The sequence below is a fragment of the Echinops telfairi genome, unplaced genomic scaffold, assembly GCF_000313985.2.
Source record: "Echinops telfairi isolate 266 unplaced genomic scaffold, ASM31398v2 ScPeMD7_21;HRSCAF=78, whole genome shotgun sequence".
In the NCBI taxonomy this organism is placed as follows: domain Eukaryota; kingdom Metazoa; phylum Chordata; class Mammalia; order Afrosoricida; family Tenrecidae; genus Echinops; species Echinops telfairi.
Window position 1 is genome coordinate 7,670,672 of NW_022103918.1, and position 17,865 is coordinate 7,688,536.

Below are 17,865 nucleotides of genomic sequence, written 5' to 3' on the forward strand. Positions count from 1 at the left end.
CTTGAATTCAGCTTGAATTTCTGACAGTTCCTGGAAATGTACAGCTGCAGCCATTTTTGAATTATCGTCAACAAAATTTGTAGTATTAATGATATTGTTTGATAATTCCACCTTAACTTTCTTTTAAGTGGACACAGACATGGATCTCTTGCAGTCAGTCAAGTAGCTGTCTTCCCACAAGTCTAGCTTGACATAGACACTTGACATAGTGAGTCTTTCCAGTGGTGCATTAGCTTGTTGAAGCATTTGGGGTGTTATTCAATCCCTAGAAGCTTGTCTTTTGCTAATATCTTCAATACAGCTTGGATTTCTCTCAGTACCATTGGCTCTTGATTGTATGCTACCTCCTGAAATGGTTGAATGTCAACCGATTCTTTTTGGTACAGGGATTCTGGCCACTCCTTCATCTTCTTTTGATACCTCCCGCATCATTTAATATTTTGATCATAGAATCTTGTAATATTACAACTCGAGGATTAAGTTTTTCTTCAATCCTTTCTGATTGAGATGTGCTTAGTATTCCTTTTTGGCTTTCCAAGTCTTTGAAAATTTCATCACAATAATTTACTTTGTCTTCTCCAGGTGCCCTGTGAAATTTTCTGCTCAGCTCTTTTACTTTTTCATTTCTGGCATTAATATTCATTGATTAAATCTGTTCTTGAGCTGCTCCCTGAATTTTGGTGGAATATACTGAAAATTGTGTTTTGGATTTGCAGACCTGGTCTTAATTTTCTTCAATTTCAATATGTACTTATATATGAGCAGTTTCCAGTCAGTCTCATAGTTGGCTCCTTGTCATATTCTGCCTAACGACATTGAGCCAGTGTTACAAATATCTATTTAATAAACAAAAAATTGCCAAAGAATGACATGAATATAAACAATTTCAAGTTTGAAGACTATCTTTAGAAATTTATTTTTGAAACCGAATGCTTTATGAAACATCAGATTTATTAGCTATAGGAATAATTGTTCTGCTCTCATATCTGTATTTAGTACAAGTACTCTAAGCCTCAATATTCTTTACAAATAATTTCCCCTTAAGCCTTTCAAGTGAGCCACTAATTACTGAGACTATAATGTGATCCAGACGTTTTACATATTTATATTGTATTTGATTCTCATGACATAAAAGATAGCTATTATTATTACCTCTTAGCAGGTAAGGAAATGAACTGAGACCAAGAAAGGTTAAATCACTTCTCTAAATTGCTTGTATGATATGAAACATTATCTCTATTCTGAATAAAAAGAATAGCATGATATCTCATAGGAGGCACTTAAGTTATTTAATGAACAAATAAATCTACTTATATTGCTCTTTGCACAAATACATTCAACTAAGTAGTTCAAGATAGAGGGGGAAAAAAACCTTTTGGTACCAATTAGTTTCAGAGTTCACTTTTTAAACTGCAATTTGTAGACTCAGTCCCTCAGCCAAATCTAGATAAGTTCAATTCACTTGAAATGTATTAGGCTAGCACAGTGTATTAGTCTGGGTAGACTAGAGAAACAAACTCAGTGAGACTCATATGTGTATAAGAAAGAACTTTATATACAAGAGCAATTGAATATTGAGAAAACATTACTGCCAAGACCAGATAAAGTTCTTAAGTCCGATATTAGCCCATATGTTCGATACCAATCTCTAAATTCCTCTTCAGACTCACACAGCACCTGCAATGACACTGAATGCAGGAAGATCACAGGTGGAAAGTCTTGTGGATCCAGTGGTGGTAGAAGCATTTCAGCACTGGCAGGGGTCTCCATGTGGCTCCTTCAGCTCCCAGAGCTCTGGATGCATTAGTGTAGCTCCACCAGGTTCACTGTCAGAAATGTCTCTCAGGGTATGAGAGTGTATCTCACCTCGAGCAAGCTATTTATCCCCATAATGCCTCCAAATGAGATCATCAAGCTGCGACCTGCTGGACAATCTAAACTCCACCCCTTTCCTCTTAACTTTCAAATTGACAACAGATTATGCAACTACCACACACATTGATAGGCGTATCACCAGTTTTACTCAAAGCATAAAAATGGAATTGTGGAAATAGCATTCTAACTGTCAGAGTGAGTGAGTTTCTCAGAGGATAAAAACATGCTCTCTAACTCTAAGAAGATAGTCACTTTAACTAGGATATGGATCACTCCTTTTTGTCTTCCTGCTAGTTATATTATGAAAAGATCCATGGTAGCCTGGTTTAGATATTGAGACTCTAATTGAAAGACTGGTGATTCAAATCCACCAGCTGCTCTGCTTGAAAAAGGTTAACCTGTCATCTTCCATAAAAATCTATACATTCAGAAACCCTAAGAAATATTGCACACTGCCCCATAGGGTTGCTGTGCATCAGAATTGACTAGATAAGAGGTCCTCAACCTGCGGGTTGTGGCCCCTTTGGGGGTTGAATGACCCTTTCACAGGGGCCACCCAATTCATAACAGTAGCAAAATGACAATTATGAAGTAGCAACACAAGTAATTTTATGGTTGGCGGTCACCACAATATGAGGAATTATACTAAAAGGTCGTGGCATTAGAAAGGTTCAAAACCACTGGACTAGATGGTATTGTGTACTTAGTTTTAAGTGTTTTGTAAATATTTCACCATTTCTAGATAACCATATTAGTACCCATTACCCACTGTCATGGTGTTATTCCCATTTATAATGACCCTGTAAGTCAGAGTAGAACTGCTCCCTGGGGATTCTCAGATGGTAAATCTTTACAGGAGCATCTACATTACCTTTCTCCTCTGGAACAACTGTTGGTAGGCTCCAACTGATGACCTTGTAGCCAATGATCCAACTCATAACCCACTACATCACCCGGGCTCCTGTAATGCAGTCATAGCACCTGGTAAATTATGCATATTGCTCTGTCGGGAATGAATCATTGAACTGTCGACATTACATTTGCTGACAGAATACTTGGGCATGCTCTTGAAGGAGCTCTGTTGGTACTGGTAGCTAACCACAAGGTTAGTGATTCAAACCCACCAGCCACTTCTCAGGAGAAAGATGATTTACAGTCTCAGAAACCTACATAGAATCGTGATGAGTCAGAACCCATTCCATGGCAGTGCGTATTGTTCTGGTTGGTTCTGTTACATAGGATTTTTCTGTTAACATCAATGACAGACTAATGAGTGAAAAGAAATCTGCGAAGAGTTAGACTTATATAACAATGTCTGCTCTACCCAGATGGGCTGTCTCAACTGAACAGATGATGTGAAATTGAATTCTTCATAGGCATAACAAAGTCTGTTTCAACCACTATCTCAAGATTTTCATGAAAATCTAATGTGAAAATGTTCACTAAAATGTCTTAAAATCAATCCTAGAAATGGAATAATTGTTGTTACCATTCAGTTATTGATATTTTTTAGAATAACTAGAAATATACCTTTAAATAACGCAAGCTATTCACTTGAGAGATTTTATTAGATCATGAAGAATTATATTAAGAAAATATTAGATACTGAACTCAGCTTTATGTTTTACTGTTTCTTTGCTTTTATCTTATTGCAGGAATGTTCAACCAGAGCTGAAGTCACTTGCAGTGGGTTTTCATTCACTGACTATACGATCACTAGGTATGATAAATATAAAAATTACAGCTTCTTGATATAAGTATCATGCCACAACTCTAAGACCAAAATTCATTAATTTCCACAGAAGAAACTTTTAAAAGATGGTGTATGTCAGAAATATTACTATTTATGTGATGAATTAAAAATAATAAAAAGTGAGGGCAATTGGGTGACATAAAAGAAATGTAATTATTAATTTTAAAGTCTCTAAATCTTTCTAAATAGAATTTTTTCTACTATGCAGAGAGGACGGCCTTCATGTTGTTAGAGGTTAAGACCCAAAACAGTAGGTGGGGGCTGGAAATCTGATCAGATGGAGATTGCGCAAATCCTCCGAAGTTAGCTTTAACTGCTCCACTGCCAGCTGCCTAGGTCACTAGGAGCCATTAACCTTTATCAGAAGTTAGAAATTCAAAAGGAATGAGAACTCAAATTCCAGAACTGAGCATCTTGGGTTAAGGCAGTGCTCTGTATAAAAATGAACTCAAGTTTCAGAGATTAAAAGCTTACTTTTAAATTTTCAAATAAGAGATTTAAGAAAGTAAACCTTTATCCCTGTCTGCCATTTGCTGTTTTCCACCACGAGTTTCTATTGTTGCTAGGAGTTTAGTAAGTTCTAACCCAACCCCTATCAGTGCCCTTTTAAAGACCTGCAAAAGGTAGTTACCTACTCCTGGGAGACAGAAAATGGGCACTCAACATTCATTCGTGCTTCACAGAGATGAGGGTAGAGGAGTGATCATGGCCTTGAGCAGCCATGAATGGAAGAAGTGGAAAGTGGAAGGGTCCATGATCCCTTTAGAAGACAATGAAAGCCACAAAACCGAGTGGAGAAATTACAGTGGACAAGCTATCCAAGTGTATTTGTGGAGAAAGCCTCATCTCCTCCAAGCAATGGGTGGGAGACAGAGTCGCCCTGCAGGACCCATTACAGCTCCCTCCCCAGGATTCCCTCTGTGCTTTCTAATCTTGCAGATTCCACCATCTTCCCAGTTCCCCCAGGTCCAATGACACCTCGCTCCCAGAGTTTAATCACAGAGCAGGCAGATGGAAATAGAATCTGCGTAGTTAACACTCCTCCTCATATCCTGAAAGCAGGCTTTAAAAATAGGGAAGGGGTATATTTAAGAAGAGGAAATTGCCTCAATAACTCAAATATGTAAAAAAAATTGGCATCCTAATTCTGTGCCTATTCATTTGATATGTCCAATAGATGAGCATGTCACAGTGTATGTTAGCAGAACCTGATATAGCTTCTATTAGAAAATACATAGTCTTGAATACATAAATGTAGAAACTGTGGAAGGCCTATATGGATTATTGAACTAAAAAAAATATTTGGAAAATAGGTTGTTAGGTATTTTAGCAGTCTAGTAACGATTAAAAGCAGGTATGTTACAGGAGAGAATTTATTAACAACTGGGTCAAATCAGCTTGTCATTTATGAGGAAAATAAATATGGATATTTCTTTTTCATTTTTCAAAGTTTGGGTGTGATTTGTAGAAGACTGTCAAGTTATTATCAATTAAACCAGTATAAACTTTCTTCAAATATACTGACTTCAGGAACCATCTGTCTACCAGTCTATGGCTTCCCACAAAAGATTGAGACACTAACAATACATGGAATCAGTAAAATACAAAATATGAATCATTACCTTTCTTGATGAAACTAGATAAAAATTTTAAATCATGCATTAAATTTTAAAAAGAGCAAAATACAATCACAAATCCTTCATCTCCATCTGAAGGATCAATCTCTTTTAGCATGTTCCCCAATATTTTGGTCAAATTATCTAAGCTTAAATAAGGAGCCACTCTGAGAGTTTAGTTTTAAAAGCAAAAAACACAGACAGGTGCTTCCTTTAAGAGACAACATACATGTTCCTGAAAAGCCTTGAATTGTGCAATATTATACAATAAAAAATAAAATCAGGTTATGTACAGATCTCTGAGAACCTATGCAACATGGTGACCAGACACTAATTTTAAAAAGATGTCACCATAAACCATATCCTGGATAGTCTAGACTGCCTCTAGTCTGGAGATCTTAAAATATAAAAATTCAGTAAAGAGAAATAATGGACTATGTTAGTCTGAGTAGACTAAAGAAACAAATTCATAGACATGCATATGTGTGTAAGAAAGAACTTTATCAAAGAGCAATTGGATAGTAAGAAAACATCTGAGCCCAGTAGAGGTCAAGTACATAAATCTAATATTAGCCCATATATCCAGTACCAGTCTATAAATTCTTTTTCAGACTCACGAAGCACATACAATGACACTGGGTGCAGGAAAATCACAGGCCAGTGAGTGGAAAGTCATGTGGATCCAGTGGCAGTGGAACCATCTTGGTGCTGGCGTGGGTCTCCACGTGGCTCCTTCAGCTCCAAGGCTTTGGCTTCCTTCAGCATAGCTCCATGTGGCTTGTCAACAGGAATGTCTTGCAGGGAATGTGTGTCCCACCTCCAGTGAAACACAGTGATTTATCTCCTTAGCACCTCCAAATGATGTCACTTAGCTGCAACCTGATTGACAGGCTAAACTCCACCCTTTCACACTTAAGTCTCAAGTTGACACCAGATTACATAACTACCACATGGACTGTGGGATTGAATGACACCAGAAAGTGGGAATAGATGTCTGAAAACCAAAGAAAATGCAAATTGCCACTGTACTAGTTCTCCATGCCTAAGACAAATTACATATGAATCAGTATACCTTATATTTTTATTGATAATAATGAGGCATAATTAATTGATATTATAGAAAATGTATTTCCATGCAACCTTTTTGTTCCTTACGTGCCTTAAAGTAGAGAAAAGGTGGATGGAAGTAAATTTTTAAAATATCTATGGGAGTGTAATGGTTATGCTTCAGGCGGCTAACCACAAGGTCAGCGGTTCAAAAGCACCAGCCACTCCACGGGGAAAAGACTGAGCTTTCTACTCCTGTAAAAAGGCACAGACTCGGAAACTCACAAGGGCTCGTTCTGCCCTGCCCTTCAGGGTTGTTAGGGCTCGGCATCGACCTGATGGTGGTGAGATGGTATTGCTACAGAGCTTGAGTCTTTTAAATTGCTGGCCTAGAAAAATTGTAATTTTTACTTCAGAAGCCAACCTCGTCATTTTTATTTTTACTGTCTATTCTCACTCTGACTGTCTAGTCTCACGTTGAGTCAGAATTGACTGGATGGCAGTGAACCTGAGTTTAATCTATTCTCGTCAAGATTCAGCTTGGATACGGTAAACGCTCTACAGCTGTTAAAGCTCTTTAGGAGGTGAAAATGGCTGCTGGGCTGCTAAGTGATCTACTTCCAAAACAATCAACTATGGAAAACCCTCTGGGGCACAGGTCTACTCTGACACACATGGGATTATGTTGGATTGGCCCTGACTAATCGTCAGTGACCAGAGCTAGTGATCAGAACTCACTGAGTAGCTAAAGAAAGAAGAAATCAATATGCTTGACATAAATTGTAATTGAGCTGCTCTTTCCAAAGAGGACTTAAAGTTAAATAAAAACTACCTCTAAGACATTTTAAATGATCTAATGCTGTTTTCCTTACTTTCATCCTTAGATGGCATGATGTACAAGCAGTGAATCAATCTTTTGTCTAGGAGAGACCACATTTCCAACACAATTTCACTGCCCTTTGATATTTACATTTATCATGAAGTAATGGTTGTTGATGAATTGCTGGGGGGAAAATTTCATTCATTACTTAAATGTATCAATAGGACTATTTCCCAGTAAATTTTGAATGTTTACATCTTCTCATCTAATGTTTACATCTTCTCATCTAATGTTTCATTTATCATGAAGTAATGGTTGTTGATGAATTGCTGGGGGGAAAATTTCATTCATTACTTAAATGTATCAATAGGACTATTTCCCAGTAAATTTTGAATGTTTACATCTTCTCATCTAATGTTTCAGGAGGAATTCTAGCTCCTATATATTTTGGGGCTCTGATTGATAGAACATGCTTAAAGTGGTCCATCAACAAATGTGGGAAGCGAGGAACTTGTAGATTATATAATTCCAAATTATATGGGTAAGTTGTATAAATATGTTGTATTTATTTGATCTATTTGATGAAATGCTATTTTGGGTAAAAAAGAATAATAGTAAATATAGCTACCATTTGATGAGCTCATCATTTGCATTTAGTATCGTGCCAAGAAATATTGTATCTCATTTAAATGCTCATAGAAACTATAGGAGATGTATCATTCTGTCCTATTTTGTCCTATTTCATGGAGAAGTAGAAACTTTCCCAAGCCATACTAATAGCCCGACCCCCACCATGGAATAGCAACTCAACTGGTGACAAAAGTTAATACCAAAAAGAGATTGGATCTATATATTTCAATATATAGATCACACTTTGAATGTGTGAGACTTTCTGAAATCCGGCCAGTGATCCAACCTCATGCCTCAGTCTTCTGCAAAGGCTCCGCCCCTTTTCTAAGTCTGCCTTGCAGGGCTTTGACTCATAAAGGTTCTCATTTTTTTGGTCACCATGATGAATCAGTCAAATTGAAAACTCCAGTCTGTTCCCATTGTGTTGGTCCTGTGTTGGTCATGACAGAACTGGTTCAAAGGCTTGCATGTAAGGACAAAGAGTAGGAATCTGGAACCCTAGTGGCATAGAGGTTAGCATTGGGCTGCTTACTTTAAGGTGAGCAGTTTGAAACCACCCATTTCTCTCTCTCTGAGGGAGAAAGAGGGCCTTCTGAGCTACAGTCTCTGAAACCCACAGGGCAAGTTCGACCCTGTCCTATAGGATTGCTAAGGGATGGCATCAATTCAATGGCTGTGAGTGAGTAGTAAGTGCGTGAGTCAGCAGTAGGAATTGTCCGTAACGCAGGAATCCATAACCCAGAGAGTACCTGTATCAAACATTCCCTGTTGGGAAAAACAAAACAAAAACTTCTTCTCATAACAGTGAACAACAACAAAAAGCTAGAGTCCACAGTCCACTTCTTTAGGAATACAAAAATCGACTACTTGATATTCTGTCAATGGGAGGGAAATGGAAAAAGTCATTTCTATAATTTCCTATTCCTTTGGCGAGCTGTTCTAGAAATGATAGTGGGACCTTCTGAAAACATAACTTGATTAATTGCATATCAATAAAATACATGAATTTAAAATATGAATCCATAATGTATTCAAAGAAGTCATGTTAGGTTTTCTTTTCATTGCCTAGGAAGCAGGTAAGTGTGTATGACCAAACCCCAAAATTACAATAGAAAAAAACAGGAAAAAAACAAACGTAACCACTATATTACAAATCTTAAGTAAAGTTAATAGACAAAAAAATAAAAGGAAAAATAAATTTCAATCAAAAAGTATAAAGAACAAGTATCCTAAAAGAAAGACCTCTTGAAAACCTGTTGTGTTAGGCTGAGTTGTCTAGAGAAACAAAATCAGTGACACTCATCTATGTATAAGAAAGAACTATATCAAGAAGCAATCTGATACCAAGAAGTTATCTCAGCTCAGTCCAACTCAAATCAAAAAGTCTGAGGCAAGCCAGAACTCCTTCAACTGAAGCTGCAGGCTGGTGATGCAGAAAGCAAAGCAGGGATGCAGGAAGATCACATTCTGCTGGTACAGAGTTGTGTGGACCCCAGTTTTTTGGCAACATGGCAGGGTCCTGACAGTGCTCCAGTTTGGACAGTCCGTCCTAGGGCCTCACTTGAAGAAAGTCAGAATACCAGGAAAAAGGAAGGCAAGACAGCAGAAAGAGATGGAGTTTCCCAATTTCTTCCTTCTAGGAAGGCCACACCCCCAAGGAAGCCACCATCAGGCTGTGACCTGATTGACAGTTTGGATTCCACCCCTACACTATCATACATGTTTAAATTGACAACCCACACCTGCAAAAATAAAATATCTAGAGTTTCTTAAAGTAAAAGAAACACTAATGTCTGAAATATATAAAACGTTTTGAACTTCACATATTATAAGAAAATTAAAACTATTAAAAATAGCTTAACTTTGTTTTAAAAATACTGGAAATAACCTAGCCATAAGTAAAACACATGTGAAAGTTTAGTTTATGTTGACTTTATCATATTTTGTACAACAAAATATCCTGCTGTAATTCTAGTAAAATTAAGTATAAGTACTTAGATGGAATTAAAATCCAATGAACCTTTTCCAGTAATATTCTGAAGCTCCCTTGGAGCTAAAAATTGTATAATGAATTTCATTCAGCCTCAATTAAAACTGTTCATAGGCATATTTTATAGAGCTTGGCAAGATTAGATAATTATGACATGGAGCCAGTGATTAGTGCTTCGTGGTGTTTCACCACTCTTTACTTAGCAGTGCAGTCACCTGGGAAGGTTTGTAGATTGCTGGTTTCTATGCCCCATTTGAGAGATATTTTTTTCAAAACCATTTTATTGGGAGTTAATACAGATGTCATATTGTTCCATAGTTGTATCAAGGAGTATTGCACAATGGCTACCACCATCAGTTTCAAAACATTCTCTACCTTCTTGGTAGAGAATGATATCAACTCTCCTTTACCCTTCTTCCCAGGCAGGTACCTGTACCCCCCAGGAACCCTTATTTCATTCCCAGTCCCTATAGGTTCATCAATCCTGGGTTGCATGTACCAGAAAATACAAAACCATAGAACCAAAATTCAAGAGGGTTACCCCCAATGACAAAATACATCTGAGATAACCCCAATATGAAAGCACACGTGTGCACACACACACACACACACAGAAAATGTTTAAAATCAGATCAGGCTCAACATGGATCAGAGGGAGGAATCAACTGACAAGGTTTAAAATCAGATCAGGCTCAACATGGATCAGAGGGAGGAATCAACTGACAAGGTATTAACTGGTAAAGACAAGTTTATCATTTTGATCTTTTATAGTCATCTCTCCAATGTACTCAGGTAACTAGTTTTTTTTTTCCCCATCACCCCCCTTACTATGGATAGAGGGAAATCGCTGGGGTCTTATTTCCTGTGTATATCTCACAAATGTGTCTTGGGTGCCCACTGTCATCCATAGCATCTTCTACAAACCAAAATCTCATCATGTATGCTCTAATACTCCTTTGCTTCACCTTTGGATTATATGACTTGCAATCCTTGAGTCACTGATGTTAGTGTGCTTCTTCCATGTGAACTTATTTAGTGGACATCTCATTCAGATGGCTGCTTGCTTGGAAACAAGCCTTTAAGTCCCCAGGCATTATTTTATCTGGTAATCGGGAACCATCTAATTTCTTCACCAAGCCTTGCTATAGCACCCATCTTTTGTGTTCCATTCTTGAGGATGAGTATAGAGCAGGGCCATGATGTAAGGATTAATTGTTCTTAAATTGGGGGTAGGGTTTAGTGCAAGCCCCAAATCCTTTCCTGGATCTATGTTTTTTAATCTGCCTTTGGCTCCCTTTAGAGACCTCCATGTTAATTTATGGTAGAGAGTTTTATCGATCATCTCTCTGGAGCATAAAGCTTTTCTATTAATATTGCCATTATTAACCCCTGGTACTAATTTGTTTAAACAATTGGACCAATGTAGGCTAACTCTATATCTCAATACCTGAATTATTAACTTTTACAGAATAAATCCTTTTGTGGCTGAACGGTATTTACACAAACAAGGTCTCACTGGTGCGACAATTGGAGTATGCTGTGCACCCTGACAATCCAGGGTTCAATACCCCAGTGCCCATTTAAGAGATTCTGATTTCATTGGTTAGAGATGTAGCCTGAATATGGAGGGCGGGGGCAGGACTTTTAAATCTCCTCACATTATTCTACTATTGAGAATCACAGTATCACATTATTAGACTGTGTGCACACAGTCTAATAAAAAGTCTACATAAAAAGTAATTGTATGCCATGATTGTTGAAATTTTCCAATAGATCACACAGCAGGGTCAGGTGAACTGAATTTAACCCCTAACTAAATATTGGATCTGTCATTCAATAAAGGGATCACTATATAAGGTTTTTTGGATAGAATGGGACAAAAACTACGAAACAAAACACAAAATCATTTACAAAAGGAGGTTTGTTGGTCTGACTGAGACTATGGTCCTTAGTCACTATTCAGGTCTGAAACTGAACTCAACCCCTGAGACTCCTCTTTCAGCCAAATAATTCAGGCCTACAGGATGGACATTAACATGGGAGAGGTATGCACTCCTTAGAAACTTCAGCCATAGGGGATCAAACCAGAAGCAGATTCTGGGGATATCGTTCAGAAGGAAGGAATGTATTCCCTTAGATTCTCTCACATTCAATACACGTTCCTTATATTCTGTTTCCATTACAAATAAACTAATCTGTTCTTGAGAAAGTAAAATTCTACAAAAGTACACTTACTTTTAAAAAAAGTACTTGGGTAGATCATCAATCACCCTTTATTTCTGTGACATAATAATCCTTTTACAATTAAAACACTAGATTGCTGCCTTGATATTTTTATGTGTAATTTGAAACTTCAAGCTTTTGCTTTCTTTTAATGTTTTCAACATGTCATTCCACACATTTTAGAATTAATAACCATTCTTTTCCCTCCATCTCTTTTCACAGATACACTTACTTTGGCATGACTTTGAGTTTAAAAGGTGTATCCCTTATTTTATTTATTGTATTCCTTTATGCCATGAAGAAAAAATATCAAGGAAAAGATACAAAAACATCAGAAAATGGAAGAAAAGTCGTGAATGAAGCAAACCTAGAACCTTTGAACAATAATGGACATTTTGTATCTTCCACTGCAGATGATGAAACACGTGTTTAAGGGAAGAAGTTTTTAAAAACCAAACTCGCGGCTCTGTTTACAGCCAACATTGTAGTGATTCAGTCAGTTGTATTTTTTTAAAGCAGATGTATCTGGTACTTTCTCACTCAAAATTCCCACACTCATAACAGGACAATGACTCAATCATTTCATGAATTCATAATGAAACAAACGATAAATGTAAAATAATGGAGATCCCCTTTCGTCTTGTATTTGCAACTATGATCAGAACACATAGAAAGTGTTCAAGGGGAAGCTTGGTGAGCATTTAAAGGAAGAAAACATGCTTGCTCAGGTAACTGCCCCTCTTTTCAGATCGGTGGCTATGAGGGCCACTCCATTCCTCACAACCCTGGGTAATGGCCAACTCCTCTTCACGGAGGGAAGAGACCGGAGAAGCTGGAGGACCTTAGCTTAAGATGAAAACGAAATAAAACCAAATAGAAGCAATCAGAACCCTTTCCGCTCAGCTGCACACAGTGTATGGAAGTCCTGTCAGGAACCTCTTGACATCACAGGCCAAAAAGCACACCTCCTGGCAGCTGTGGCTCCTATTGCACCCACATGGGGGTTAATTAGCTCCCGAAAATGCAAACATTTTCCTTGGAATCCTGCGTATAAATCTCTTGTTAGAAATGCAGAAAGATGAAAGGAACCTGCTCTTTGGGAAACTCCTTTGAAGTCGAGTCTCCTAGTTCCTTGTCTGCACGCTTGCAATACAGACTTCCCATCCTCCTCACCTTGATGCCTTCTTTGTTGGCCCAAAAGGTGGCAGAGGGCAGGGCCATTTCCCTGTAGGCAGTTTGCCAGCATTAATTTTGGGTGATCATGAAGGATGATAACCTGACACCTGGCTCTGAGAACCAGTGAGTTTGCCACTGAGATGACTCTGTCCCTCAGGGCCACCAGATCCCTGTCTCCAAGATGACTCCAGTGGTTGGCCCTGGCCCCAGACCCAAAGATGGTAGGCCATGAGGATTGGTAAATGGTTTGTGTTTTGTCCTGGAAAGAGGGAGAAGAGCTCCCTGGTGAGTAAAATTTCAATGCTATCTGAGAGTATCTCTTGGCTCAAGACCCTGTGTTACATAGCTAGTGAGAGAATGGCCTTCATGTGAAAGATGTTTGTATTCTTTAGTCTTGATCTCAAGCGCAAGACTTGGTATTGCATACCTGGTAAGACAAAGGTCTTAAAACAATAGGTGTTTATATGCGATGGTTTGGGACCAGGTAACATACACAATAGAATAGTCAAAGTTGTATCCTGCTTGAATGTACCTTTAAAAATTGGTCTTTAAAATATATACATATTCTGATGAAAAAAGCCCAAGATAAAATTTTACCCAAGTATTTCTGGCCCCCAGTATAAATAGGATGAAGAAAGGGGTTCTTTAAATGTTACCATCACCTTACAACTAGATTTATTTTGTGCTACAGAGGGGCAAGTCTACGAGGACAAACAAGTGGGTCTTGGAAGAATTACAGTCAGAATGCTCTTTAAAAGTGATTTCTTCATCTCACGTACTTTGGACAGGCTATCAGGAGAGACCAATCCCTAGAGAGAGATATCATGCTTGGTAAAGTGGATGGTCAGCAAAAGAGAGGAAGACCCCAATGGGATGGACTGGCACAGGGCCTGCAACAAGAGGCTCCAGCCTAACAAGTGTGAGGCAGCTGCAGGGCCAGGCGTTGCTTCTTTCCCTTGCACAGAGGGCTGCTGTGAGTTGGAACTTATGTAATGGTCTTGGACCGCAAAAGAGAAGGTAAATAGGAAGAAAAACATGTATGTTGAAAACTCCACATCTCCGTGGAAAAACATAACTTTTCAAAGACAATGCAATATAACGGTGTAATGGACTGATGAACCAATAAAACAGAAAAAGAAATTTAAAGTTTTACCTCCGTCCATAGTGTAGGATGAGAAACTCTAAAATCTCCCTACTCTCCTTAATCTTTTCTACATCACTCCTCCGGACCTATAGCTGGACAGTCTCCCCCAGCAACGCCCTTGGAAGAGGTAATTTCCCCGCCACATACGTAAAATGGAGCACCTGTAGGGCAGTTTGCAGCTCCCTCTTTAAAGCTACATCCTCTTAGAGAGCAACCAATTGATTATGGTGTGAACAGGCCATCGGTATTTGGGTCCACATCCCACACTCAATGTTTGATTTGTTTAATCTTCCTACATATAAGGATTCCAATAAAATACATGGCTTATTAACTCCATATTTTAAACCCCTTCACCGAGTGGCCAGATTATATGCAGCTTTCAAATGATATCCTGATATTGACACAGAAGTACCCAAGAATGCTAAGATAGTTACTATGGCTTTCATTGCACAGAAGGACCTGATAGGTCTCCAACAGGTACCTATATACTCGTGTATAAGCCAAGTTTTTCAGCACATTTTTAATGCAGTTCTTGTAAAATTAGGTGCCTCAGCTAATATTCAGGCCAGCTTATACTTGAGTATGTATGGTAATTGACAGATTTGGGGCTCCAGCCATCTCCTGGTCAGGGTCACTTAGAACATAATTTCATCTGAATCATTGAGGTGAAATATTCAAATAGAATAAATCTCAAAGACGAGTCTCTAGACAATTCAGACAATGATTTGAACCTAGATGGGAGCCGTTTCAAGGAACGAGATCAATGAAAATCTGAGTCTGCAATAGACAGAAGCTGAACTGCTTCCACCAAATATCTCAGCAGAGTGCCAAGCTCATGGCTCCCATCAGCACTCGCCTTCTATCACAGCTACATGGATCCCAGGAAGTTGCCTTCATGCCCTGGCAAGGACACCAAAAAAAAGAGACACGAAAACAGCTGCCCAAGGGGATCAGAGGGCCGATGCAGCAGGAGAGAAGGCAGCCCAATATTCTCACGAAAGTCCATGAAATTATGAAATGTTTCCAGAAGACCCAAGACTTTATTCCCTCACATCTCATTGGATGCCTCACTACAAAGATGAGAACTACCTTCAAGCAAAAAAGTGGTGGTGGGAGGAGGTCGGGTGTGGAGCACTAAATATGTCCAAGAGTGGAAGAATATCCACTGGACTGGTAATGATACTTACAAACCTCCTTTTCCCAATCTTAAAACAAGCCTAGGACTCAACCCATTATAGAAAGGACAACGTATTTGAATGACTTTTCAAAGACATTATAGGGATCTAGCTGAAAAATACAATCACCGAAATTATTAAAAATCAATCTATGCAGTCAACATCCCCCAAACAGCACTTTCTTTTTTATTGGCATATAATTCATATATTATGCAATTCAATAATTCAGTCATATTAACAAGAGTTGTGCAATCATCACCACAACCAATTTTAGAACATTTTCTTCTTTCTTGTAGTCATTATTGTTAGCTCCCCATCCACCCACAACCTCCCCTGCCATGTCCCTAGGTAATTATTAATCCAGAAATTATCTCTATAGATTTGCCTATACTGGATTTCATATACAGAAAAATATACAACACAAAAACAAGGGGGGGGGAGACAAAAGAAAAAAGAAAGTGGATGAAGGGAGACATTGGACAATGTAAGATATGACAAAATAATAATAATTTATAAATTCTCAAAGGTTCATGAGGCAGGGAAAAGTGGGGAGGGAGGAGAAAAATGAGGAGCCGATACCAAGGGCTTAAGTAGAAAGCAAATGTTTTGAGAAAGATGAGGGCAACAAATATACAAGTGTGCTTGACATACAATGGATGGATGGATGGGTTATGATGAGCCCCCAATAAAGTGATTTTTTTTCTTAAGAAAAAAATCAATTGAAAAAAAACACCTCAATTAAAAACTAGAACAAATTTAAAATAGGTCAAAACGATGTGTTAGTCAGGGTACATTAGAGGAAACAAATCCACAGAAACTCATGTATAAGAGAGAGTTTTATATAAAGGTTAAGTGGACATCAAGAAAACATCCCAACCCAGTGCTGCCCAAGGCCACAAGTCCAACATTAACCCATATATCCGACACCAATCCACAAAGTCCTCCACCACCTTACAAAATGCAACACTATGATGCCGACTGCAGGAGGAAAGCAGAATCAGTGGACATGTGAGCATCTCAGCTCTGGCAGGGGTCTCCAGACGGCTGCTCCAGCACCCAGGGCTGCATCGGGGTAGGTCCATGGGGCTTCTCCTTAGGGATGTCTTGCAGGAAGTGAGCCTTGCCAGCTTAAGCAGGGAACTGGCTAAGGCAGCTGCACCCGGGTTCAACCATCACAAAGCAAGGGACCCGAGAACTAGAAAGGTGAGGCTTACCGAGCCATTTATCTCTCTGCCCTTCAATTAACCCCACATCTGATTATTGGCCAGATTGGCACAACAAACTTTAACTATATCAATGGAGATCAAATTATAAGGTGTTACGATGTAACCTAATTGTGTCTTTATAATACTCTCTTCTGGTAGCAAGGCTATTCACATCCCTGGACTGTGGTCAGAGGCATAATCCACACAGAGGCTCTGCAAATGGATTTGGGGGTTCTGCTGTTATTCATAGCTTTCTGCAAACTGGGTGTTAAGAATTTAAGCTCTAACGTAGCTCCCTTCTCTGAATTTGGATTTTACTTTTCATAATTATTTGATGGCACAGGCTGGTATGCTTCTTCTATGTGGACTTAATTGATGCCTCACTTAGAGACAGACTGCTTATTGTCAAGACAAGCACCATCTGATTTCTTCACCACACTTCGCTATAGAACTAATTTTTCTTAGATTAAGGCTGTGATTAAGTGTGAACCCAAAGTCTTTTTATATATATGATTTACAAATGTCCTTCATTCATTTTAGAGGCACTATTATCATTATACTTGAGAACATTATAAATCAACCCCATGGGACATAAGGTAAGTCTATTGATAGTGTTGCTAGTTTAGCCAATGGTATAGAATTTGAAATAATACATGGATAAGCCAGCTTTTAAGACGGGTCCAACATCACATAAGCACCCTAGGAAAAGACTAGCTGGTAGATGGTACAGAGATACCTCACACAACTGGGGCTTATTCTTCATGTCTTAATCTTCATGAACACCATCACTGCTTGGACTGAGAATTTTCCTAGAACAGTAAAGACCCATTAAGCACCTGTTCAATAAAACCATCCCCCAGTTTGAGTTGAATGTTGCCCACTTCATAGTTAAAATTTAGGCCACAAAGCAAAGCTCAAAAGGTTAAAAAACATTGAAATAAAATAAACTATCTGACCATTATGCTATAAAACTAGAAACAATAACAGATAGAAAGAGGAAAATAAAAAAGCACATGGAAACTGAATGTGATCGATAGGTTTATTGTGCCAGCCTGACCAATAAGAACATGTGGGATTAATCAGGTCGCACTTTGATTGGAGGGCAAAGAGATAAATGGCTTGGAAAGCCCCATCTGTATCTCTCTTGCTCTCTGGTTATCAGACCAGTGTGCAACTGCCTTAGCTGGTTTTCTGCCTCAACTTATGAGCTA

The 17,865-nt window shown here is 38.5% G+C and overlaps 1 protein-coding gene across 1 annotated transcript in view; it reads left to right on the forward strand.

The window, feature by feature from the left end:
* Window positions 1-12,580, forward strand: part of LOC101658515 (solute carrier organic anion transporter family member 1B1) — a 67,199-nt gene extending 54,619 nt beyond the window's left edge. The window contains exons 11-13 of the mRNA XM_004713806.4: window positions 3,531-3,595; window positions 7,535-7,652; window positions 12,177-12,580. Coding sequence (XP_004713863.2) covers window positions 3,531-3,595; window positions 7,535-7,652; window positions 12,177-12,387 — 394 coding nt within the window. The 3' untranslated portion in view covers window positions 12,388-12,580. The remainder of the gene's footprint in view (window positions 1-3,530; window positions 3,596-7,534; window positions 7,653-12,176) is intronic.
* Window positions 12,581-17,865: the final 5,285 nt, after the last annotated feature.